The sequence below is a fragment of the Rhinolophus ferrumequinum genome, chromosome 9, assembly GCF_004115265.2.
Source record: "Rhinolophus ferrumequinum isolate MPI-CBG mRhiFer1 chromosome 9, mRhiFer1_v1.p, whole genome shotgun sequence".
NCBI classification, from domain to species: domain Eukaryota; kingdom Metazoa; phylum Chordata; class Mammalia; order Chiroptera; family Rhinolophidae; genus Rhinolophus; species Rhinolophus ferrumequinum.
The window spans coordinates 46,501,547-46,528,349 of record NC_046292.1 but is presented as its reverse complement, the minus strand read 5'-3'; the positions used below and the strand labels follow the sequence as shown (position 1 = coordinate 46,528,349).

The 26,803-nt window shown below is 36.8% G+C and overlaps 1 protein-coding gene across 2 annotated transcripts in view; it reads right to left on the bottom strand.

The window, feature by feature from the left end:
- Nucleotides 1-9,212: 9,212 nt before the first annotated feature.
- EFCAB7 (EF-hand calcium binding domain 7) overlaps nt 9,213-26,803 on the bottom strand; it is a 47,321-nt gene continuing 29,730 nt past the window's right edge. For both annotated transcript variants that reach the window (XM_033113383.1, XM_033113384.1), the window contains exons 11-14: nt 21,227-21,375; nt 15,131-15,340; nt 10,906-11,013; nt 9,213-9,935 (exon numbers count right to left, since the gene is read on the bottom strand). In XM_033113383.1, coding sequence (XP_032969274.1) covers nt 9,861-9,935; nt 10,906-11,013; nt 15,131-15,340; nt 21,227-21,375 — 542 coding nt within the window. In that variant the 3' untranslated portion in view covers nt 9,213-9,860. The remainder of the gene's footprint in view (nt 9,936-10,905; nt 11,014-15,130; nt 15,341-21,226; nt 21,376-26,803) is intronic.

The window sequence follows — 26,803 nt, the reverse complement described above, 5'->3', positions numbered from 1 at the left end:
TGATAGATTCTCAAAGACATTATACTGAGTGAAAGAACTCAATCTCAAAAGGTTACATACTGCGTGATCCCTCTATGACATCCTCAAAAAGAGAAAACCATAGTGATGGAACACAGATCAGTGATTGCCAGGGGCTAGGAGAGAGGGAGAGAGAGAGCGAGAGAGCGAGAGAGCGAGAGAGCGAGAGAGCGAGAGAGCGAGAGTGTGTGTGTGTGTGTGTGTGTTGGAGGGTAAGAGGAGGAGGATGTGACTGTAAGGTATAGTACAAAGGAGTTTTTTGGTGGTAGAACTGATCTGATTGTAACGGTGTTTAACTTGATTTATACATGTGTAAATAGAACTATACAACCTTGTCCCCCTCCCAAGATAAGGTCAAATTTATTGTGTGATAATTTTTAATATAAAATTTAAAAATCACAGAAAAGAAAGTATTCGTTTTAAAATAGAGCTCAAAAAATAGAATTGTGTTTTTTCTGGATTAGGGAGAGGATTAAAGGCTTCATGAAGGATGGAGGCATTTAGAAACTGGATGTTAAAGGTTCAGCGTGTAGTACTTGTTCACAGCATATCTTTTCTGATAGACTATACATATAAAATGAGAGCAGGAACAATGTGTAACTTGTTAACCTCTGTATACGCAGTAACTAACGCAGTGCTCTACACTTATATACATGTATGTATGTATGTATGTGTATATATATGTATATATATATGATCAATTGGCCTATTGCCTGTGATATTAAAAGGCAGATATACAAGAAATTCTAGCAAACGTGAAAAACATGAAAAAAGTGCTTGAAATTTTCTTTCCCTCGCCCCCCTTTTAAATCTCTCTTATCCCTTAAGATCAGTTAAAGTTCTAAGTTGTCCCCCTGATTCTTCCATCCCACACTAACTAGTCTTTCCAACTTGTCCAAACTTGTTCTATCAAACTTAATCTAATATTTTAGTGTAGTACTTCTCAGTAGTTTAAAGCCCATGAATCATTTCTTTGAATAGTTACTACAATGTGCCTCTTTTATATTTAAAAATTTTAAACTACATTGCATTGCATAACTAAAAACAAATAAAAGCTCTACTTAGTGTCAAACTACACCTCTTTCATTTCTTCAGTCTTCCAAGAGAATCTTATCTCCCTACCCCTCCCCCAAATTGGACAAGCCTTCCCTTCCTCTTCTGTTCCCATAACCTCATCACTGGTTTATGCTTAATGATCAGTGTTTACTAACTTGAGACTTAATATTATTCCTTAATAGGCTAACATGTGACTCATTTGATCATCTCTTTTCTTAAGGACAGAGATCATGTCTACTACTTCTCTATTATAACTCATGCAATATACGAAGGTTACACAAATTAAAGTCGTGAACTCATCCTAGAAAAAGTGCTACATACCTCATTACTGAATATCACTATGGTCACCTTTGAAGTTCTCCCCTTGGGAAACTATGCACCAACACCAGCACCTAGTCCACCCTTCAAAGCAATTTTGGAACTCCTTCTGGAATGGCCATCAGAGCTGTCGTTATTACACTTTATGTCCTTAATGTCATCAAAATGTCTTCCTTTCAATATTTCCTTTATCTTCGGGTAAAGAAAGAAGTCATTGGGGGCCAGATCAAGTGAGTAGGGAGGGTGTTCCAATACAGTTATTTGTTTACTGGCTAAAAACTCCCTCCCAGACAGTGCTGGGTGTACTGGTGCATTTTCATGATGGAAGAGCCATGAATTGTTGGTGAAAAGTTCAGGTCATCTAACGTTTTCATGCAGCCTTTTCAGCACCTCCAAATAGTAAACTTGTTTAACTGTCTGTCCAGTTGGTACAAATTCATAATGAATAATCCCTCTGATATCAATAAAGGTTAGCAACATCATTGCAACAAGTTCGCAAACTTAATTGTCACACCACGTATAATAGATAATTGCTAATTGTTATGTCCCTATTTATCATTCACCAGCCTACTCCTAAAATTGTTGCTGCTCTGCTAAGAAAACAATTCTTTCAAAGGCTAAATCCAGAAATTTTTGCAACAGATGTTTTAAAAAGGCACAGATGTTTAAAAAGAGAAATTCACTTTTTAGTCATTTTGCATATTCATATCTGAAATTGCCAGAAAGCATATAATGCTAGTATTCTGTAACTGGTTCTATTGCATTTGCATTATATGTTGACATTAGTCTCAGTCACATGATTGAATTTAAGCTGCCCTTGAACTTAAGTTGGTTGATTTTGTGTTAAGTTGTAAGGAATAAAATTAAGAATATGTATAAAATGTTGGATATTTACCAATTGTGTCTAAAAGAATTAGAAATATATAAAAATATGTATTAATTATATAATTATATATTAATTATGTATTAATATATAATTATATATATTAGTATATGATATATATTAATATATTAATGTATATTGTATATTATATATTAATATATTATAAAATTATATATAATTATAATATATATTATACAACATATAATATATATAATATATACTATATTATATATATATATATAAATCTTGGGGGAATGGAACTGTACCTCTAACCCCTTTATAATACGTAGGTCTTCTTTTTAACATTCATATATATCTTTAGAAATGTATTATGTAAAAAATAGAGTACCTATGTTTAACATACACATTCACTGTGGACAAATATCACAAACACAGGCCCCTAGTATTATTTGTAACAGTTGAGAATGCCTATTCTTTGTATTCCTTTGACAATACTAGCCATAGTTCATAAGCACAGACACTTCAAAGTAACCAAAATCTTTTATCCCTTACACTTTCAGCAACCATTCCTATTTCCTGACCCCTAAATTGTCTCTACACATGAATCTCATCTACTTTCCCTAAATCAGTTCCACTATTTGCCTTACTTCTCCGTATAAAAATTCTCCACACATCATTATGTAGTTTGTTTGTTTGTTTGTCACACCACGCTTAATTTAAGAAATTACGCTAGGCTGAGTAGCAAATACAGGCTAGCAGGGCTATCTCTATATGCCCTTATATTTGTAACTTCATGAAGAAGTTGTCAAAGGTTCAGATATAACAGAAGTAAAACCAATGAATCACTGAAGTTGTGATCACTAAAAGTTTACTGTGCACTCACCAAAAAGGCAGTTTGCAAACCAGGGGTGCTCAAACCAAAACATGGAGTGAGGGTCAGGGGTATATTATTATAAGGCAGCTTACTTACATAGTGGGAAAACAGTGACTGTTGATGCTTCACAGGTATTGGTTATAATATTAGAATTTTCAGTGGTTACGTCCTATCAACCTTGGGAAACAGTTCAAGTTTTGCTTACGATTTCCAGAGGCATAAGCAAGAAATGGCCGAGGTCAATCTAGTCTTGCAAAGCAAGCTAAATTAAGGTTTATTTCTATGGCTAACCTGGTTTTGTCTGCTCAGGGAATTTTCAAGGCTGGTCTCCATTTTTTTTTTTTTTTAACAAAGTGAAAGTCAGTACCTTTTAAGAGCATACTATTTGGTATCCACTTTACAATTTAGAAATAATTCTCTAATATGAAGAGGTATGCATGCCTCTGCCGATGTATCCGCAATATACAATATATTTCACCAAAGCAATCTTAGAAGTTATAAAGGACTTAACCTAGAGCTGAGAAACGTTATCAGTCTCTCTGTCTCTGTCTCCCTAATGAATAAAATAATAAGCTCACCCTCTGGTGGCCAAAATCAGAAATATATTTCCATTTTCCTGGTTTACATCCAAAATATGATTAGTGTGGTATATTAAGTTTCTGCTTCATATGTAACCGACACCAAAAATAGACCTAAAAGAAGGCCACTGGCTTAAAAAACAAAACAAAACAAAACAGGTCTACTACAATATCTAATGGAAAGTCAACAAAATTATTAAACAATTTAAGTATTGCTTCTGACAGCATTTGATACTTAACACTAATTTGGTTTTAAAATATTAGAACTGTAGAATTTTAAAGTAGGTAGGAATTACTGATTATTTAGTCTATTCCCCTCCCATTTAAAACTGCACACATAATCAGTGAAAAAATTAAATTTTTATTTCATTTTGTTTTGTTTTTAATCTGTTAATAAAAGACATGAAAAACAAAGTCTGAATACATGGTGTTAAATAGCAATGAGACCTTTTTCTTATGTTCCTATTTTCAATTTACAAATAGTCCTAAGAATTAGAAAAAATACATACCTCATATAAGTTTAATTTTCTGCCCACTTTATTCAACCATCCAACAAATATTTATTGCATATCTACTATGGCTTTTATGGCATATGCTAGAATTATAACTGTCCCTGCTTCTAGCCTAGTGAAGGGTACAGATAAACAGTAATTTCAGTACAGAGTAAAGAATGCGACAACAAAGAGTGAACACAAAGTTTTAGTGCCATGAAAGTAGTCTTGCCTGGGCGAGTAATCAGGAAAGAATTCTGGAAAAAGGAATGTATTCGCCGAGATGTGAAGCAAGAAGAGAGAAGGGGGAGGGAAGATATCTTCAATAGGCAAGTAGGAAACGTTACATCCAAAGGACGTAAGATGAGACAAAATGTGGACATTGGGAGAAGCTACAGAAGTATGATTGAAAAGAAGTCTGACTAGAACTGTCAGAGGTGGAAGAAAATCTGAAGAATATGGTGTCTCAGAAAGATCAACAGTGTCCAACATTGGAGAGAAGACATTCAAGTACTCTCTGGATTTAATGACAAGGAAGTTATCAGTGCCTAAGGGGGAACAACTACTAGTTGAATTAACTGGAAAGAATGAATGGGAGTCAAGAAAGTGTGCATGGGGGCTGGCCGGGTGGCTCAGGCGGTTAGAGCTCCGTGCTCCTAACTCTGAAGGCTGCCGGTTCGATTCCCACATGGGCCAGTGGGCTCTCATGCCAGTTCGATTCCTCAAGTCCCGCAAGGGATGGGGGGCAGAGCCCCCTGCAACTAAGATTGAACACGGCATCTTGCGCTGAGCTGCCTCCCAAATGGCTGTTGGTTGGAACGTGTCCTCTCAACCACAAGGTTGCCAGTTTGACTCCCGCAGGGGATGGTGGGCTGTGCCCCCTGCAACTAGAGAACGGCAGCTGGACCTGGGGCTGGGCTGTGCCTTCCACAGCTAAGACTGAAGGGACAACAACTTGAAGTTGAATGGCACCCTCCACAACTAAGATTGAAAGGACAATAACTTGACTTGGAAAAAAGTCCTGGAAGTACATACTGTTCCCCAATAAAGTCCTGTTCCCCTTCCCCAATAAAATCTTAAAAAAAAAAAAGAAAGTGTGCATGGCAAATGTAGACAACAGAAATAATGATAAAGAGAGATGGGGAATGAAAGGTTTCTTAAAGAGTCTAGAACAGATGAAATAACAGTTGGAAAAAGCTACCATAGAGGGAATGTTTGTAGATAAAACTCATTCATAGGAAGCTTTAATGTTGACACTAAAGAGACAGGCAGGGATGGGACCTAGAACACCGAAAAGCATCCAGATGTCTTTTGGTAAGCTCTGCATCTTTGTACTTTTTAAATTAAACCACATGCAAATTTACCTTTGAAAGTAATATGATTAATCTGTGTGAAATTACCCTGAAAAAGGAGAGCACCTCTTGAATTTAAAGAAAACATACTTATGTGTTAATCAATTATATTTGGTTAGATAAAGAATTACTATCAACCTATGATCAAGTATTTCGGGACTTGAATTAAATTTTTCTAGATATTCTCATACCACTAAAAGAAAGGGACCCCAAAGAGCTTTTTGTTTATGTGGAATATTAAAGGCTGATACTTACTTTATTTGAAAATTAAAATTTGTAGGGTGCTTTAGTGAATTTTTCATTTATAATTTGAAAATCTGTCATAATTTTTGTCTTTTAAAGACCTTATAGTGTCGACATTTGAAATATTCAATTCCTTTTTCTTAAATTCTGATTGGTCTCAAAACGATGCTACAACTTAACTGATGTCACAATATTATAGGAAAACATTGTGTTAAGTGGGACCAGATAAGGTACATTATTAATATCTATAAAGCCAAGAGGAGGTATCTTTCATCCTATATTTGCCAATAAGTTCATGAGCAGATTTCTCATCAGAAACCATGAAGACCAGAGAGCAGTGGATTGATGTATTCAAAGCATTGAAGGAAAAAAACTGTCAACTAAGAATCCTGCATCTGGCAAAACTGTCCTTTAAAAATGAGGGGGACATTTGGACATTCCCAGATAATCCACAGCTGAGAGACTTCTTTACCACTAGACCTGCCCTGCATGAAGGGCGTTCTTCAGGTTGGAAGGAATGGACACTGGGTAGTAACTCAAAGTCTTATGAAGAAATGAAGATTTCTGCTCTAAGTCAATGCGTCAATGATTATAAAAGCTGGTACTATTGCAACATTGGTCTGTAGCTCTCCTTTGTGTTTTCTACTTGACTTAAAAGACTAATGTATAAAAAAACAATTATCAGTCTATGTTTTGGGACACACAATGCATAAAGATGTAATTTGGTGACATCAATAACTGGGTGGGTCAGAGCTGTGAAGAAGCAGTTTTCATACGTTTTAGAAGTTAAACTGGTATAAATTCACATGGGAGTCTTCTAACTTGATGTTAAGTCATTCAGATGACAAAAATATATTTCTCATGTACGTTTGGTCTTCATCAGGGGTTCTTGGCTCACAGCACCCTTGGAATTTCCTGAGCGATTTGAGCAATGGGAACATTGTTTTTTATATTTGGTCTCTCGTCCTCAGTTCCTGAAATCACTTCAGAGCTATCAAGGAGAAATGAGTTTCTTGTTACTCATAATAAGTCCCTTTTTAACACCATTGGGTTTGTGTTAATGGGCTTGACCTTCCTAGAGGATCTGACTGTGGCCCTGCCTTGGCCGTCCACCATTTAAGCATTACTTAGGCTTTACATTGCTTCTTGGTGGATGACCAATAGCACAAGTGGCTTAACATAAGGGTCAAGAACCTCCTAGCCACCTACTGAGAGCCTTGGCCATGGCCCACGGGAGAGGCTAGGGTCACACCATCAGGACGTCCAGCATAGAGTAAATCTTCCATGTCTGTGCTGGTCCTCAATTCTGGCCTGGGTTGGGGACTGCTGGTCCTGGATTCTGGCCTGGGTTGGGGGCTGCTGGTCCTCTACTCCGGGCTGGGTAGGCGAGTGCTGGTCCTCGATTCCAGGCTGGGTTGGCGAGTGCTGGTCCTCGATTCCCCTCTATTCCGGGCTGAGTTGGCGAGTGCTGGTCCTCGATTCTGGGCTGGGTTGGGGAGTGCTGGTCCTCGATTCTGGCCTGGGTTGGGGAGTGCTGGTCCTCGATTCTGGCCTGGGTTGGGGAGTGTAGGTCCTCGATTCCGGGCTGGGTTGGCGAGTGCTGGTCCTCGATTCTGGCCTGGGTTGCGGAGTGCTGGTCCTCGATTCCGGGCTGGGTTGGCGAGTGCTGGTCCTCGATTCTGGCCTGGGTTGGCGAGTGCTGGTCCTCGATTCCGGGCTGGGTTGGCGAGTGCTGGTCCTCGATTCCGGCCTGGGTTGCGGAGTGCTGGTCATCGATTCTGGGCTGGGTTGGGGAGTGCTGGTCCTCGATTCTGGCCTGGGTTGGGGAGTGCTGGTCCTCGATTCCGGGCTGGGTTGGCGAGTGCTGGTCCTCGATTCCGGGCTGGGTTGGCGAGTGCTGGTCCTCGATTCCGGGCTGGGTTGGGAGTGCTGGTCCTCAACAGCAGGCTGACTAGAGAACTGGCAGGCTCTTTGCCCTCTGGCCTGTTGGCTGAACCTTGTGGGTTGGGGAAGGCCTGGGGCTGTTCAAATCTGAGTAACAGAAGGGCTTAACTTTGATGGTGCAGACCTTTACTGCGGGTTCTTTGTGCTGAGGATCAGATATTTGCCCATCAGTCTGTTGTAACTCCTGCATGTCACTGACTCCTCAATGTGCTCCTGCTCAAACCCCGTCTTCATCATCCTGTGGGTCACCCAGGGGTCCATGTCGTCACGGGGTGGCTCCGTGTAAGGCCTGAGTTCTTCCTTTTGGCCCACGTTTAGCCATCGCTCCTTCATCGGGTTTTCTAGCATGGCTCTGTCGCTGGGATTGACGGTCAGTAACTTCTTTAAGATTATGAGACACTCGTAGGACATGTAAGAGGGCACAAGGATGCACCCTCTCAGAACCCGCTGCCGGAGCATAAAGAAGTACCTTCGTGCGAACGGCGCAGTCCCAGTGGTCATCTCATAGAGCAGCACTCCCAGCTCCACACGTCTATCCCGGGGCTGTCACAGTTTTGGCCCAGGAAGAGCTCTGGGCGACGTAAGAGAAGTTGCCGCAGACCATGCTTGGCTTACGGCCAGTGAATTCCTTGTTGAGGCCAAAGCCTATAATTACATTCAGTTCTGAATCTAGAAGCACATTCTCTGGTTTCAGGTCCCTGTGCTGGATGTCCTGCTGGTGGCAGTATTGCAGGGCGGATACCAGCTGCCGGAACATGCGTCAGGCCTCGCTCTCGCTCAGGCGGCCATGGTGTTTCAGACAGCGGTGTATGTCCACTCCACGCACAAGCTCCATAATCAGGAATAGTCTGTGCTTCATCTCAACGACCTCAACTAACTTCACAACGTTTGGGTGGCTCAGTACCCTCAGGCAATGAACTTCTAACAAGCCCTGCTGGTGAATGGCTTTGACAGCCACCTCTGCCCCTGTCAAAATATGCCAGGCCAACCTCACCTTGCCAAAGCTTCCCTGGCCCATGGTGTTCAAGAGCTTGTAATGGTCAATATTGGGCTCCTTGTCAGTAGAGATGGCTGCAAGGTCATGCAACATGGTGACCCGCTAACTACACTAACACATAATACTAGCTATCAATGCTAACTATGCTAACAAACAGTACTAACTATGCTAAGTGTGTTAATTAGTTCTAACAATGCTAACTGTGCTTACTAATGATGCCAATAAACGATACTAACTACGCTATGCTGATACTAACAATGTGAAGTCGGCTTACTAACGATGATAATAAGTAATAGTAAACAATGGTAACTGTACTAAATGTACTAACAATGCTAACTATACTAACTTAAAAAACTTTTAAAGGAAAAGAACAAGGAAAATAAAAACTAGAGAAAAATGAGAAAAGAACAAAGAAAAAGATGAGAAAAGAAAAGGAAAAAATAAAACAGAAAAGAGGACAAAGAAAAATAAGAAAATGGAAAGTTATAAAGAAAATAAGAAAAAGTGTAAAGACAAAAGAAAAAATTAACTGCACAAAAGAAAAAAAGAGAAAAAAAAGGAGAAAACAAGCTAGCTGGTCCAAGTCCAACAGATCACCACAAATCAGCTTCCTGGGCTATTAACGGACAAAACCTCAGCCCAGCCAGAACCTTATATAGGATTTTTTGTCATTCCATCACAAGGTCAGAGCAAGATGTGAACAATCACAGCTGGGCATAAGCCACATGATTTTCTCACTTATTGGTGTCAAGACCCCTTTACTCTGGGGGGAAAAAGGAGCCCACAGAGCTTTTTGTTTATGTGGAATATTAAAAGCTGATATTTACCTAAAAAAAAGTGTATAGGCTTTTGTAGAATTCATTGAGTATTGCTTATTAAAAGCTTACCTGTAATTTTATTTTGATTCGCTATTCATAAAATGTGGAGAGATTTCCCCCTAAGTAAGGCCACACATTAAAAAATGATTTATATTTAATAATAAAGTATATAATATAGCATGAAATGTAAATGCATACAAACTAGATTATTTATGTACATCAGTTAAGTTGATTAGCATGTAGTTGATCAACAAATAACAGACTAAACCTGAAATAATTCTTCTTAGTTTGACAGTCTCACGTAGAATTATTTCCTAAAAACAGTATTTACGACATAAGGGAATACACACAATAATATATCCATTCTTGTCGTTCATTCAGAGGCATTACATGTTGACAAACCTGTATATAAAAACAGAAGGCTTTTACTTTTTTTATATATAGTGTTATTTTTGGCTAACTTTTCAATAGGACAACATTTCTAGACCCTATGTAAAAAACATCCCTGTGCATATAAAATTCTGTAATATGTGTCCTTAGCAGGGACCCTCAACCTATGATCTGGTGTCTAACAGGATAATCCAGCCTAAATTCTACACTAATATAATAGTTGATAGTTGGTGTTTGTGAATGTGGGTTAAAAAGGGTAGTGGAAAGGGGAGTAAATATCTTTTCCTTACTACTGAGAATATTTTTAAAAACCTTCATTGGGATAACAGAAAAGATAATCTCTCTTTATCCCGTTCTAGATGTTTTAGGATTTCAGGGAGAGTATGGAGAGAGAAAGGTGTTTTCTTTGTTCCCTTCACTAGACTGATTTCAGAGTCTACTATCTGTCTCTGCCTTTAAACTCCTGATTCAACTCAGAGTTCTGCTAACACCAGAACTACAGCTGTTCCTGGCTCTTTCTTGACTTAGTTAGTTATCTAAAAGTCAGAAGCATTTTCTCTTTCAGGTTATCTTAGAAAATCTAAATAATGTACATAAAAGTATTTTCGATGATCAAAATTCCTATTGCTATTAACACCATTTTGTATTTCTATATGATGTTCAAAAGTGCTTTCATGTATATCATTTTATCTTTACATTTATCTTGTGAAGTACCTGAAGCTGATGATATTATATTAATTTTACACTTAAAGAGATTGGAACAGAGGTTAAGTGAATGCCCCATAATCACTGAACCAAATAGTGAGAACTGGATTAGAACCAAAGTGTCCTATCTCCTAGAATGAGATGATACTAATACGAATATCACACGTAAAATATTTTTCCACTTTATCTCATATATACATTTGTTCATAGCATTAATAGCAAAAATATTTTTTCAAATTGATGAAACAAAAGCTTTCATTAGAAAACAGTACATTACCATTGTAGACTTTGGTGCCACTTCTACTGCAAATATGTTGAGTCCTCTGTTATTTATGCAGTTTCTACTTAGCTCATTGTTGATGTGAATAATCACTTTGTTATCTGTCTATAAAAAAAGATTTTATAAGTTGATAGTCCTTTCCTTAATAAATACAGACAAATACAATGATAATTATTAAACCCTTTGTAAGTCTTGTGACAGAGGTATTCACAGGGTTCTATAGGAACACAGAAGACATAAAAATACAGAAACATTGGCTGAATGTGGAAGAAGTGATACTTGAGATAATAGATCATAGACACTAGCCTCTAGGATGGATAGGAAGCAAGAGAAAGCAGAATGAAGCTGAAAAATGATAGAAATGCAAGTCAATGTACTCCCTTGCGAAAGAACCTGCAGTAACTTCCTAATGCCAACAGAGGGGGCAGTTTAACATGAGTACCCAAATTCATTTCAGCTCTTCTGCTACTTAGCTGTGTCACCTTTCACAAGTTAATACTCCTGTGCTTCAGTGTCCTTGTGTGTAAAAGGGGGATACTATTTACCTTATTGGGTTGTTGTGAGAAGTAAATATGTTAATATATATAATGTTCCTGGCACATTGTAAGACCTAAAATGTTATCACTTCATTTTGGTGAAGGAAGTTTAATTTTCCTTGAGGGAACTGAAGGAGGTGGGAGGTTGAAAAATGATACAGCAGAGCCCCCTTCTACCCCTATAGTCCTAATAAAAAATAGAGGGCAGTAAGAGAAACATGCTGCATTTTAGGAATCACCCTTCAAAGTTTTATAATCCATTTGAACATTGCAATCTATTAGCCGGGGACCCTAGCTTATTTCATCAACTCCAAATTTATCTTGTTTTCATGGTAATGTATATAATCTGGACCAATTCTACCTTTGTTATTTATCTTCCTGATATTCTTCCAAACAAAGCTTCTTTTCTGCAAAGAAGATAGTCTCACTCTTTCCTCTATACCTCATATTAACCCTTTTTCATGTTTCTCCTTACAGTGTTTCCTCTACTTCTAAGAACTGTCTTTCTGTGCATCTAAATCCTGCTGTCCTTCAAATCCCACACATGCTCAAATCCCATCACAGTCCCCTTCCCTCTCATCACAAATCTCTCCCCAATTTCTGTAGTCCAAATTAACATCAACTATAAGAGACACAAAACAATGAAACTACTGCACATACAAAAAAATGTATATGTTTAACATTTAATTATTCTCTGATCTTTCTTGAGAGTATTAATTTTGTCTTTCCCACTAGTCCATAAACTCCTTGAAAGCAGATATCATGTTACACTTTCTAGTAGCCCTTACTGTGACTAAGAGGGTTAGTTCCATAATGAATAGTCACAGTGACTAAGCCAAATCTTAAGCACCCTAAGAAATTTAAGGCAGGCATAAAAATAATGAAAATCTTATCCAGGAACTAAAAGAAATAAGCTAACAGTTCTAAAAAACCAACCTATGTTGAGTAAGGTTTTATGAAAATTCGTAATTTCTAGAAAATTGGGTATCTCTACTTTTAAGAATGTATGCATGTATTCTCTGCAATATCAATAGTAGCAGGGAGGATGGCCAAATCTAGAAATAACTGGCTTAATAAAAGTAGGTCCTGGACAGTGGAATATATTTCAATTAGATAAGATGATAGTCTGTAAGATTTCCAATATTATAAACTTCGTGGAAAACGTTGGGCTAAATTTTTTTGTTTATAGTTTTTTAAAACATGATGTTTATTATTTTAAATAGTCATGTCTGTGTGACTTTTAGTAACAAACTAAATAAAATACTTTGTACCCAGATTATGCTCCATCTCCACAGATCTCCAAATATTTAATTTCATAATATTTTAAGAGGGAAAAAAAACCAATTATCTCAAGCCTTTAAAATAATACATGTATGCAGACGATATGATACTATATATAGAGAACCCTAAAGACTCCACCAAGAAGCTATTAGAGCTGATAGATGAATTTAGTAAAGTAGCAGGATACAAAATTAATATTCAGAAATCAGTTGCATTTGTATATACCAATAATAAAACATCAGAAGGAGAAATTAAAAAAACAATCCCATTTACAATCGCTCCAAAGACTATAAAATACCTGGGAATAAATTTAACCAAAGAAGTAAAAGATCTATACTCAGAAAATTATAAGACACTGAAGAAAGGAATGAAGGAAGATATAAATAGATGAAAACACATATCATGTTCATGGATAGGAAGAATTAATATAGTTAAAATGTCCATACTGCCTAAGGCAATGTACATATTCAATGCAATTCCTATTAAACTGCCAACGTCGTTTTTCACAGAAATAGAACATATAATCCTAAAATTTATATGGGACCATAAAAGACCCCGAATAGCAAAGGCAATCTTGAGAAATAAGAACAAAGTGGGAGGTATAACAATACCTGACTTCAAATTATACTACAAGGCTACAGTAATCAAAACAGCATGGTACTGGCATAAAAACAGACACATAGATCAATGGAACAGAATAGAGAGTCCAGAAATAAATCCACGCCTATATGGCCATTTAATCTACGACAATGGAAGCAAGAATGTACGATGGAGTAATGACAGTCTATTCAATAAATGGTGCTGGGAAACCTGGACAGACACATGCAAAAAAATGAAGTTGGACCACCTCCTTACACCATATACAAAAATAAATTCAAAATGGCTTAAAGACTTAAATGTAAGATCTGAAACCATAAAATACCTAGAAGAAAATATAGGAAGAAACTTCTCAGACATTACCCGGAGTAAGATTTTTACTGATACATACCCTCGCTCGAGGGAACTAAGAGAAAAAATAAACATATGGGATTATATCAAACTAAAAAGTTTTTTCACAGCAAAGGAAACCATCAATAAAACAAGAAGGGATCCTACTGAATGGGAAAAGATATTTGCCAATGATATATCTGATAAGGGATTAATATCACAAATCTATGGAAAACTCACTCAACTCAACTCCAAAAAAAAAACAAACGATCCAATTAAAAAATGGGCAGAGGACTTGAAGAGACATTTTTCTAAAAAGGACATACAGATGGCAAACAGACATATGAAGAAATGCTCAACCTCACTAACCATCAGAGAAATGCAAATAAAAACCACAATGAGATACCACCTCACCCCAGTCAAAATGGCTATCATCGATAAATCAACAAACAGCAAGTGCTGGCGCGGATGTGGAGAAAAGGGAACGCTTGTGCACTGTTGGTGGGATTGCAGATTGGTGCAGCCGCTATGGAAAACAGTATGGAGGTATCTCAAAAATCTGAAAATGGAACTACCTTATGATCCAGTAATTCCACTCCTAGGTATCTATCCGGAGAAATCCAAAACTTCAATTCAAAAATCTTTATGCACTCCTATGTTTATTGCAGCACTATACACAATAACTAAGACATGGAAACAACCAAAATGCCCATCGGTAGATGACTGGATTAAGAAACTGTGGTACATTTATACAATGGAGTATTATGCAGCCATAAAGAAGAAAGAAATCTTACCATTTGCAACAACATGGATGGATCTAGAGAACATTATGTTAAGTGAAATAAGTCAGACAGAGAAAGATAAGTACCATATGATCTCACTTATTTGCGGATTCTAAAGAAAAGAATAAGTGAATGAACTAATCAGAAACAGTTTGGGAGACAATGAGGAAAAACTGAGGGTTGCTAGATGGGCGGGAGGGGTGGGGGGTGGGGGGGAGGGTGAGGGGATTGGAGGGCAATCAGTGACCATAGGATGGCCACGGGCTTGAAAATTAATCTGGGGAACGTAATTTGGTGGTTACCAGAAGGTAAAGGGGTTGGGGGGTGGGGGATGAGGGTGAGAGGGATCAAATGTATGGTAATGGAAGGGGAGCTGACTCTGGGTGGTGAACACACAATGTGATTTATGGATGATGTGATACAGAATTGCACACCTGAAATCTATGTAATTTTACTAACAATTGTCACCCCAATAAATTAAAAATAAATTTAAAAAAAAAAAATAAAAAAAAAAATAATACATAAAAATTATTATGCCCGGTGTGACTTAGAAATCTGAGGAGAAAGAATAATTGCTCATTATAAATATTGTTAATGTAATGGGGTATTTAATTACTATGCAAGTAGAGAGTAAGAAAGAAGATGGAACACATTAGTAAACTTTGCAAGTTTTGAGAACCACCTCTTAACGGATACCTTGTTTTCAATAACTGAAGTTATCCAGGTGTCATATTTGTAGGTATGTACAATGATATTGTCATAGCCATCCATTACTTTGGCATCGCCTTTGTGAAGGACAGATGTACAAATGGCCTTCTCAAGTTGCCCGCTGCATGCCTCCATCTGGACAGCTTTAAGTCTTGGCTTGCATTTGTCTGCATAGATATCGATGACAAATGGGCACGCCTAATATGAAAGAAAAAGCAAACCTTGTTACAGCCTTTTGACAGAATTTAAAATAAATTATTTATTATTAATACATCTATCATATGATTTAAGAAGATGCACTGCACCTTCTAGCTTGTCCTTCTGATACACTTTCAGAGGAAAATTTTAGTACAATGAATTAAGTAATGAAAAAGCACAACATTCTGATTTTTTGTTTAGCATATTAACTGATAATATTCACAGAAAAGAAAACTATAACCTTTAGCAAATCAGTAATACCTCCTTTAAGCCATTGTACCACCCCTCCATTTGGCTGAAGGCGAACTCATGTCATCTTAGTTATTTAATTTCCTTTTCTAACTTTAAGGCTACAGAAAGAACTCATCAAAAGGCTCTAAATGAATTACTATGTTTACAAATGAAACTTAATGGATGGATTCAGAGCACCGAAAAGAACTAAATGTATAAAAATGAATTCATAGTTCATAGCTAGTGTAAAAGCATCTTTGAAATCTCAGATCTAAAAGGACTGCGCATTTGGAAATGGATTTTTCTACTGTCTACCTTTTAGTCCTTACCATAGCCTACAAGGTGACACACACACTAGTCTTCACCTCTCCATCCAACCCGGTCTCGTGCTTCGCTACTGGTGCCCCAGCTACTCTGATCGTTCAGATCCTAGAACAAATGAAGCTTTTCCCTATGTCTGAGCTTTCACCTGGAGTGCTCGCTCTGTTTGAAACTTTTTTTCACATCTGCAGAGAGACCGCCTCTGGTCTCCCAATCTTCTTCATTCCCCTACTATTCTCTATTTTGGCCTCTGGCTTGTTCCTTTCAAAACACTGTTGACATGATTTTATTTACTTTCCATTTAATTAATTAATCATTCTCCTTCATGGAATGTAAATTCCATGAGGGCAGAAATTTTGACTATTTTTATTCATCGCTGTATCCTCAGTGCCTCTTTATTACAAACTTACCACGTGGCAGGCATCCAATAAATATTTGTTGAATAAATAAGTGAATTTACACACTCTTTTATTTGAGGGAGAAAAAATAAAGGTCTAAAGTTAGTAGAACATCAATACACATTTTTATTTAAAAATTTTAAAAAATATTTTAATGACTCCAACCTTTGGCAATAATAAACTCACCTTTTTAAAGAAAGACAAGAATGAAAAATCATTGGATTAGAAAGCAGAAGATATGGGTTTGTAATTGGATTTTGCCATTTATTAGGTACATGACTTGGGGAAGTCACTTAACTTCTATGAAGCTTAGTTTCTTTACTGAAAAAGTGGGATTAAGTAGTATGCATTCTGCCAAGGGTTGTTAGAACTATCTAATAGGTGATTGTGTGAAAATATCCCACAATGTTGAATTCTAAAAAAAAAAGATTATTTATAAAAATTAAAAGAATGATTGTGGATTTTTTCATATTAAATAGATTCTGGTATTATTTTGCCATTTTTAAAGTCTTGGTTATCAGTTTTATTCAACTGAAGAGTATCAATATATAAAGATTTACTGAAAGTAAGAATCTTAAAAGGCCTTTGTTAAAGACATGTTTTCTAAAATTTTAAAAATAAAATCATATCTACTCTAAAAAAGCTGCCCTATTATTTTTTTCTGTTCATGGGCTTAATCTTTTATTTACCTATTCTCTTTATCCTACTAAGTTAATATAGGAAGCATGCAACAAAGTAAAAGAAATCCTGTAGAAGCTAATGTATTATATTGTAGATACTATAGAAATACTTTGAAAGTGCTATATGAGAAATATTATAAAAGCACTTTAGAAATACTATAAAAATACTTTTAACAGATCATTATACTATGAACGAAAAAGGGGTATGAAATAAACCTCACAAGTCTGGGGAGGTGGGGGTTACATGGCAGACCTGACAAGTTCAGTGACCAAAAGTAACCACACATGATGGTCTGATCACAAATTTCTACCTGGGCAGGTTACGGTGGGCAGTCACGTCCCAGGCCTGTAGCTTCCTTGGCCAAGGTCAGTCTTGACCTTAAGCAAGCCCTGTCCACTGTTCTTATGAGTCTAGAGAAACATACCTGTGAAATGTCAGAGTAATTCTCTTTTCTAGTCCCCTCAAAGGTAAAACCACAGGCACCAGAGCACAGGATCACAGAACCCCATTGTTACCTTGTTTCCCAAACACCATCTCTCCCTGCTGTAAATGTTAATTGTTAACTATATCCTAGCCACCAAAGTAAAAGAAGTATATGTCTCTCTTTTCTGCTTTTTATGCAATCCTAGAGATGTCCCCACTTTGCTTTCTCCTACCCCCTTAATCTACCACCAATGGATTTCACGTAACCCTTCTTACATCTTCTCCTGTGATTCTAAGCTATAAATAAGCTGCAAACTGCCATTCTCTGGAGCATTTTTTCAATCTCTTGAGATTCTGCTTCTAGGCATGACCTCAAAATTTGGTTCAACTAAACTCTTGTAAGACTTTTCTATAGGCTGGACGTTCTTCCATTGATAATACTAAGCCGAAGACTCTGACTAAACTCCTTACATAAAACAACAATAAAACAAATCCATGGAGAAGGTCAAGAATGCCATTGTAGATACACAAAACCTGGCCTGCCAAATTCTGAAAAGAAACACTGAGACCATCAGATTTGAAGACCCATGGGGATAAGATTTGGCCCCTGGACACTAGATAAGATCCTCTATGAAACAACTCATTGCTATAGGGATAAATTGCCTATAATATTAAACACCGAGGAAGACTTTCCTAGAATGATGAAGGATGTGGTCAGTCCATGCTTTATCTGTAACTACATTAACCTGGAAAAATTGTGGTACATGAACTGAGAATATGTTCTAAAAGACTCTCTGAGCACTTCCAAATTGGTTTTATACAGTTGACTCTTCCTCTATAGTTTATGAATATGTACTACTAATAAGAGAACATTTATTTTCAGGATGGGTCAAAATATTTCCCTATTGAAATGCCACAATCATCATCACGGCCTAGGACATTCCAGATTATTGATTCTGACACATTTAACTGGAACAATTCTTCATGAGTTTTTATTATTTAAGGGTTTGCTCCTTACTCAAAAACATTTTTGTCTTTATCCTTTGCAAACCTCTGGAAAAAAATGAAAAGAGCCTTGACAGAACTGGAAAGGTATATCCTTTAAAGATCTTAAATTAAGGTTCTCCAGAGAACCTCCAGAAGCAGACAGCCCACAGAATTAACGAGAACCTTTGAACAAGCACATGATCATATGAAGAAAGCAGCTTCCTCTCAAGACCTCGGGAGCAAGACTTTTCTATAGGTTACACTCTTCTTTGCACACTCATGTTTATTCAAAGCTTTCCTCGTCACTGATTTAAGGGTTTACATGTCTGACTTGGCCTACCAGGTTCTCCTTATTAGTAACAATAACTTGCCCAAGTCTAAGTTTTAAGAAAATGTACTTAAACTATGAGAAATACACAATGTAACATCTACTATTTGTTATAACACTAAGAAACAATACATCTACAGTTCCACTAAGGATAATTACATCTCTTGTGCAGCTCCTCTGTGGAAATCGGACTATTTAATGCCAAACCAGAACTAAGGTTAATGATTTTGTACAGCTATTAGTCAGGCCACTCCAAGGATATGACTCCTCAACACCCTCAGTGGGTTATATTTCCTGAAATACACTCCAAAAGCATAACTCATCTTTGCTAAAAAAAGGTTCCTGAAGATAGTGATTACATTCATAACAGTTACATTCTAGCTAGTCATAAAAAAAACTGTTCCTTCACGTTGGCTGACATAGTAATTAATATAGCCTAAGTCCTGGGGGCACAACAAACCAGTTTAAATCCTTTAATTCAAGCAGTTACAGATAATAAAAAAGTCTTGATTTTCTTTTGACCAATCAGGATGGAATCTGTACCAATGCTAACACTACAGCTTGTACTGGATTAACACTACAAATAAAACCACCTTCAATTAATTCAAAGAGCTAACTACAAAAGGTTCTATAAGGAAGACTTTGGGAATCCTTGGGGCTTTTCTTGGCCAAGCTTGGAAAATCGAGGGCCATGATTCTGGAGTGCCCGCCAGTCAGTTCCTTCTTATAATACTTCTAGTTATACTTGTTTGTCTCAGAGTTTAAATGTTGTCCAGAATCTTAAAATGCTTCTGAATAGTCTCTGTCCCAACAGATGACTTAAAGACAAAAACAGGAAAAAATTATGATAAATGCACAAACTGAAAATCGTATCTCCACCGATGAAACCTCTCTTCAAAGAGAATCAACGACAGTGGTGAGTGAATTTGATTATTTCTTCTACAGCTTTAGCGAGATGAAAATCAAAAGGGGAGGCTGGGAACAAAACAGTTCCCACAAACTTATGAAAAATACCAAACCTTCTGTTGTCTTGGGAACAAGTAGTCATCAGAACTGGTTTAAACCTGTTCAAATGATATACAACAACTCATCTCAATGAACCAGTGTCAGCTCTTCACTTTGGAAAGTCAGGAACAGAGTCATGTCAATAAATACACTGCTGAGCGCCAATCAAGTGCCACCAGAATAACCAGGCTTCCCCCAAATGCTATTTAAATAAAATGAGTATTCTGCTGTGCATGGAGATAATATACCTAACCAACACAGCGCTCCTTTACAGTAAGCAATCAATTCAGTTTTGTCTGTTTATTTCAGTTATTGAGTGGTGGTCTCAGCATCCTTGACAATTTCATAGTAGGTATTATTTTACCTTTTGAATTTTCAATGGTGTGAATATATTACATATTCAGTAAATGAATAAATAAACTTTAAATTGAAAAAGTTTTATCTCAAAAATCCTTTTTGCCTATGGTTTCAAAGGTCAATGGCATCAGTAAATACTATAAAGTGTTTTAAACTGCTCTTAACTAAATTCTCTATTAAGTGAAAACATGTGTAACAGACAATATTATTCATAGATTAGATGCTGATTCTGTACCATGGTTAAAATGTGGGTTTTACTGAATGTTAGATTAAAGTAGGATATTAAAAGTTAATGTAATTTTTCACCTCCTTTACTAATAATGGCAAACAAAATTATAGACACCTTTTCAGAAAACAGGCTTATGAAGGATTTTGAATGATGGCAAAACTAGGAATTAAACCAAAGTCGCAATATACCCAAAACTTAAAATTTGCTGGTGCTAGTGTTACCCTCCTAAGATGTTTTATTCATATAAAGGAGAGATACTATGTTTAATTTTAAATGTAAAAACAAATGAACTATTATCTAATATGTAGCCTGCAACTCTTCAAGTCTTTATTTTAAATCTGACACAAAAATACAGAATTTAAGGAGGCCTAATGTTTATTATTCCTCTGGTTTATTACAAGTCTTATTCAACTTCTATACCTATCATGTTTATAAATAATAATGATAATAGCTAATACATACACAGTGCCATGAGCCAAGCACTGTCCCCACTGTTTTACAAATATTAACCCAAGGAGTATCCTTTGTCAAAAGATCCGAATTCCAGTTCTCATGTAGACACATTCCCCTTATTCTAAGAGAGACTTTCTTCTGTTAGGATGAAGAGTTTCCCTACAGAAAAGAGACTTTGGCAACGCAAACAGCAACCACCAATTAAGAAATATGTTGTTTTAAATTACAATCTTTTTTCTGTAGATCATATGTTTAAATACCTTTGTTCCTGAATTATTTAAATGTTGGTAGTATCTAAATTTCAGCTAAAAGTAGGAACTTGTATAAATACACACTATTGCACCCAGGATTAATTTACATACTGAAGTTCAAGAAGTTGAATGCCCAATTCAAAAGTCATGTGTCCGGAAAGTGTTTGTGGGGTAAAACATTCTGTACAATACACCCACTCTCAAACTTTCAGATTGCTTTACCTCTGTCAGCTCCAGAGCTTTATTGTAGCCCATCGAGTGCAGAGTGACCCAAAGGTCACGAGGATCTCCTTCTCGATCATTGGCTTCCATTAGGTTCAGATCCATAAAGCCCTGTCTTGTTAGTTCATTCTTCTTTGTATCAAAATTCTCTGTGAAAACAGACAAAAGTTCTTTTTTATATAATTTTAAAATTCATGCACTTAATAAAATGTCTATTATGTATTACTCATAAATGTTTATCTGAATGGAGGTGTTATGAATCTGTGAGCCATTTAAAAGTGGAATAAGAATGGCTCAAAATATGCCTGAGAGATACCATTCTAATGTCCCACAATGCAGTGTAATAATTATCACAGAGCATGATTTAGTTTTTCAACAAAGTCTAAAGTTACAAGTAATGCAAATATATTCCAAAATTAGAGGAAACTGTAATTTTTCTGGGTAAATTCCAATCTGCCTATTTATGAAGAGTAGATACTAATATATATTTCAAAAAATTAAACTGCTTCATATACATTTGCCACTTAAAACCAGCAGAACCTGGATAAATGTCATATAACACCCCCCAAACTACTAGTGTTTCAAAAATGGAGATGGGGATGGTGCCAGATTTAAGAAGACTGCTGTATCTAATTATTCTAATTTTAATCAAACTGTCCTCTGGTCCTTAAAAACTGTTAGATAATAGGAAACATTTTGGAGTTCATGAATGTCCTAGACAAACCTAAGTACGTCCATTTTAAAATTATTTGTAAGCAAAAATAAATTCACCTAGAAGTATCTAGATATGTGTATTTCCTGAATTTGTCTATAATATAGATAATAAACAGTTGCTTATTATGGATTATATTCTGTTAACTGCCCTACAACATGAAAGATTACATGTTCCAAATCCCATCTGTAATATACCCTAGGGAAATGGGTACTCTAATTTGAGATATCTCTTTTGTATGCATTACTGTGAGAAAAACAGCAGAGACAGAACTGTTTAAAACTGGTTGACTGATTGATGCTCGTAGTTTAAAATATTTAGAGTTTGGAAAGTCACTCATAACTTTTGCAAGGGAAACAAAGTAAATGAAGATTAAATTAGATCAGAGAAATGGTAACCACTAAAATGGAGGCTGGAGTTACTTTGTAGAAAAGCAAAATGAAAGAAATTAATATTTCATACATAATACAAAGAAACTATTACTTTCAAGGAAATGTATCTAGATATTGCACTATAGAGACTATCAATAACTAATCTACTTTAAAACTTAAAATTATCAATCCTCCATGAATTTTTAAAAAGTTTATTAATACCCAAGTTCAAGACTTATTATAAAGCTATAGTAATTAACAAAGTGTGGTATTGGCAAAAGATTAGACGAATAGATCAGTGCATAGAATAGAGAGCTCAAAATAGACCCATACAAATATATTCAAATGATATTTGACAAAGGAGCAAAGTCAATTCAATGGAGAAAGGATAGTCTTTTCAACAAATGATGCTGAAACAACTGTAATATTGCAAATATTTTTTGCATCCACATGCAAAAAAAATAAATCTAGACAAGGACCTTACATCTTTCACAAAAATTAACTCAAATGGTTCATAGAACAAAATGGGAAGAGACCCAAATGGGTCATAGAGCCAAAACACAAATCTATAAAACTTCAAGATTACAGGAGAAAATCTGGATGACCTTGTGTATAAGTTTTTAAACAACACCAAAAGCATGATCCATGAAAGAAAAAATGGAAATTTTTTTGTTCCTTAAAATTAAGAACTTCTGCTCTGTGAAAGACAATATTAACAGAATGAAAAGACAAGCTACAGGCTGGGAGAAAATACTGATAAAACACACACCTTAAAGACTTGTATCTAATATATGCAAAGAACTCAACAATAAGAAAACAAACATCTTAATCAAAAAATGGGCAAAACATCTGAACAGACTCTTTACCAAAGAAGATATACGGATTGTTAATAAGCAAATGAAAAGATGCTCGATGTCATATATCATTAAGGAATGGCAAAGTAAAACAACAATGAGATACCACTACACACCTATCAGAATGGCTAAAATCCAAAACACTGAAAATACCAAATGAGGACGAGGATGTGGAGCATTAAGAATCCTCGTTCATTGCTGGTGGGAATGCAGAACGGTACTGCCACTTTGGAAGACAATCTGGCAGTTCTTTCAAAGTTAAACATAGTTTTGCTGTACCATCCAGCAATCATTGAATTGAAATGCTTGAAATGAGTTGACAACTATGTACCCATAAAAATCTGCACATGAATGTTTATAACAGCTATATTCATAATTGCCAAAAATTGGAAACAATCAACATGTCCTTTAATAGGTGAATGGATAAACAAACCATGGCACCTTCATCTGATAGAAAATATTATTCAGCATTAAAAAGAAACAAGCTGTCAAGCCACCAAATGACATGGAGGAAACTTACATGCATATTGCTAAGTGAAAGAAGCCAGTCTGAAAAAGCTATGCATTGTGTGCTATTTCAACAATTTTATACTCTAGAAGATACAAAACTATAGAGACAGTAAAAAGATCTGATTACCAAGGGTTTGAAGGGATGAACAGGTAGATAAATAGGTGGAGCAAAGGGGATTTTTAGGGCAATGAAGTGATTCTACATGATACTGTAATGGCAGATATATGAAATTATATATTTGTCAGAACTCACAAAACTATACAGCACAATATAACCCTAATATGAACTAATATTTTATTAACTAATATTTTAGTTAATAATAATGTATTAGTACTTGTCCATCAGTTTTAACAAATGCACCATACTAATGCAAGATGTTTATATTAGGGGGTGTTGGTAGAGGGGAGAGAAAGGATATATGGGAGATCTACTCAATCTTTGCTGTAAACCTAAAACTACTCTAACAGTAAAGTCTATGAAAGTCTATTAATAAAAATAAAGGCACCTTAAGCCTGAAAACAGTTTATTAAAATGATCTTTCAGATAAATAATGTTTTTTTAGTATCGAGGAGGAGAATGAATAAAATTAATGTTATACATGACTAGAAAGATAAACACTTCAGAAACTAAAAAGCCCATTTCTTTGCAGCATTATTAATGTTGGTGAAGGAGACATTATGCCCAAATTATTTTTTAAGACGACCATTCTCAGAGATTTTTTTATATCATGGTGCTTAAGCTTCTGGACCCTGACTGCCTAGGTTTGAAACTCAACTGTGAAATTTCCTGCTGCCTATCCTCGGTCAAGTGACTTATCCTCTTTGATTGTGTTTCATTATTTGTAAAATGAGAATAATAGCACATAACTTAGAGAGTCGATGTGCAGAGTGCTTCCACTGGAACATGGTAAATTCTCAAAAAATGTTAACTATCAATTCTACCAATCAAATTATTAAACTAAAATTTTACTTGTCAACAGCCTAGTTATGATTCCCTCTTATGGAATGTGCTCTAGTGCTAACGATAGAGAATCAAAGACTGTATCATTAAAGTTATATGATGATTAGAGTGATGGCATAAAAATGGCGGCATGAGGTGAGCCTCTTGAAATCTCCCTTGGAATTTACAACACATTGAACAATTATAACTCCACAAAGGACTCCCTGCGCAGCAGACAGGCAAGACTAACAGGCTTACTACTGAAATCACCTAAATGTGGGCAAATTGCGCGAGCGGGGGAGGAGGGAAGGGAGAAGTGCTGAGACTGGGCTGTGCGACGCAGGACGCAGACCGAGCTCAGTGCTCCGAGCTCGCTGCATCAGGGAACTACCGCAGCTGCAGGAGAGGGAAGAACTCGGACTGCTGGGGCTCTGTTTATGGCCCACAGGGCTGAGGGGACAGCATATAACACGGCTGAACCCAACGCTTACGGCAGAGACCTTGCAGCAAGACTGAGGGAAGAAGGCTGAAAACGTTGGTTTAAGACATCACCGCTGAGCAGAGAATGGAAGCCTTAGGCACTGAGCCTAGCGGCCCACTCCCTATCTTCCCAGAGCTCAACCCGCCCCCACCTGCCCAGTAGCAGTGTCAGATCAAAAGAACAGAATATTTGCAGTTCTGAGAACTGTGGTCCCGAGACACCGATTCACAGCCCAACTAGTTCCAGCATAGAGGAGGGAGCCATGGAAGCAGGACTGGCTGTGGTGGTGGTCGCCGCCATTGCTCTGGGCCACCTCTCACAACCCACCCTACCCCTGTACCCACCTATCTGAGTGAATACCTGCAGGAGTAAACAGAACTGATGAAACACACAGTCTCTGAATCTGGTGCAGGAAGAGCTTTGGAACTTCAAAAGTTCTCCGCATCCCCACACGGACTCGGCGTCCTATGACCCAGGTGAACTGTTCACAAAGGAGAAACCCACCTTCCAGGGAATTCCCCCCATTGTGTGAGAAGCTGGAATAGTGCAGAGAAAACATAACACTACAACGTGAGAGACAATAAAAGTCTGCAGTCAGAGAGAAAATAAAACATTCTACCAACAGCTACTGGAAAACAAAAGAAAGACCTCTACCTATCAACCTGTTGCAGAACCCCGCCTGTAGATGTCTACGAAGAGAAATAAAAATCACTAATTGCCATGAATAACCAAGGTAACAAGACAGCTCAGATAGAAAATGAAAAATCTCCAGAAAATGAACTTAAAGATATGGAAATATGTGACTTAAATGACAGAGAATTCAAGATTGCAGTTCTGAAAAAAAACTCAACGAGATGCAAGAAAACACAGCCAGGCAGTTTAATGAACTCAGAAAAACAATCAAAGAACAAAATGAACATTTTACCACAGAGATTGAAATTTTAAAAAAGAACCAAATAGAATTTCTGCAGATTAACAACCCAATAGAAGAAGTGAAGGATGAAATAGCCAGCTTAGGTAGTAGAGTTGACTAGATGAAGGAAAGAATCAGTGATATCGAAGATAGAAAACTGGAAATGACAGGGATGGAAGAAGAAAGAGACTTGAGACTGAGAAGAAATGAAAGAACTCCTCAAGAACTTTCTGACTCCAACAGAAAAAGCAATATAAGAATAATGGGCATACCAGAAAGAAAAGAAAGAGAGAAGGGAACAGAGAGTATATTCAAACAAATAGTCAATGAGAATTTCCCAAACTTGTGGAAAGAACTGGATCCTCGAATCCAAGGAGCAAATAGCACACCTAGTTACCTCAACCCCAACAGGCCTTCTCCAAGGCACATTGTATTGAAGCTGTCAAAAATCAACAACAAAGAAAGAATCCTCGAGGTACCCAGGGAAAAGAAGACAGTAACCTACAAAGGAAAGCCCATTAGAATATCATCAGATTTTTCAGCAGAAACTTTACAAGCCAGGAGGGAGTGGGACCAAATATTCAAACTATTGAAAGAGAGACATTATGAGCCAAGAATAATATACCCAGCAAAGATATCCTTTAGATATGAAGGAGGAATAAAGACCTTTACAGACATACAGAAGCTGAGGAAATTTTCTAACACATGACCTGCACTACAAGAAATACTAAAGGAGGCTATTCGACCACCATCAAGAGGGACAATTTATGGCAGTCAAAACATAAAAAGGGGGAGA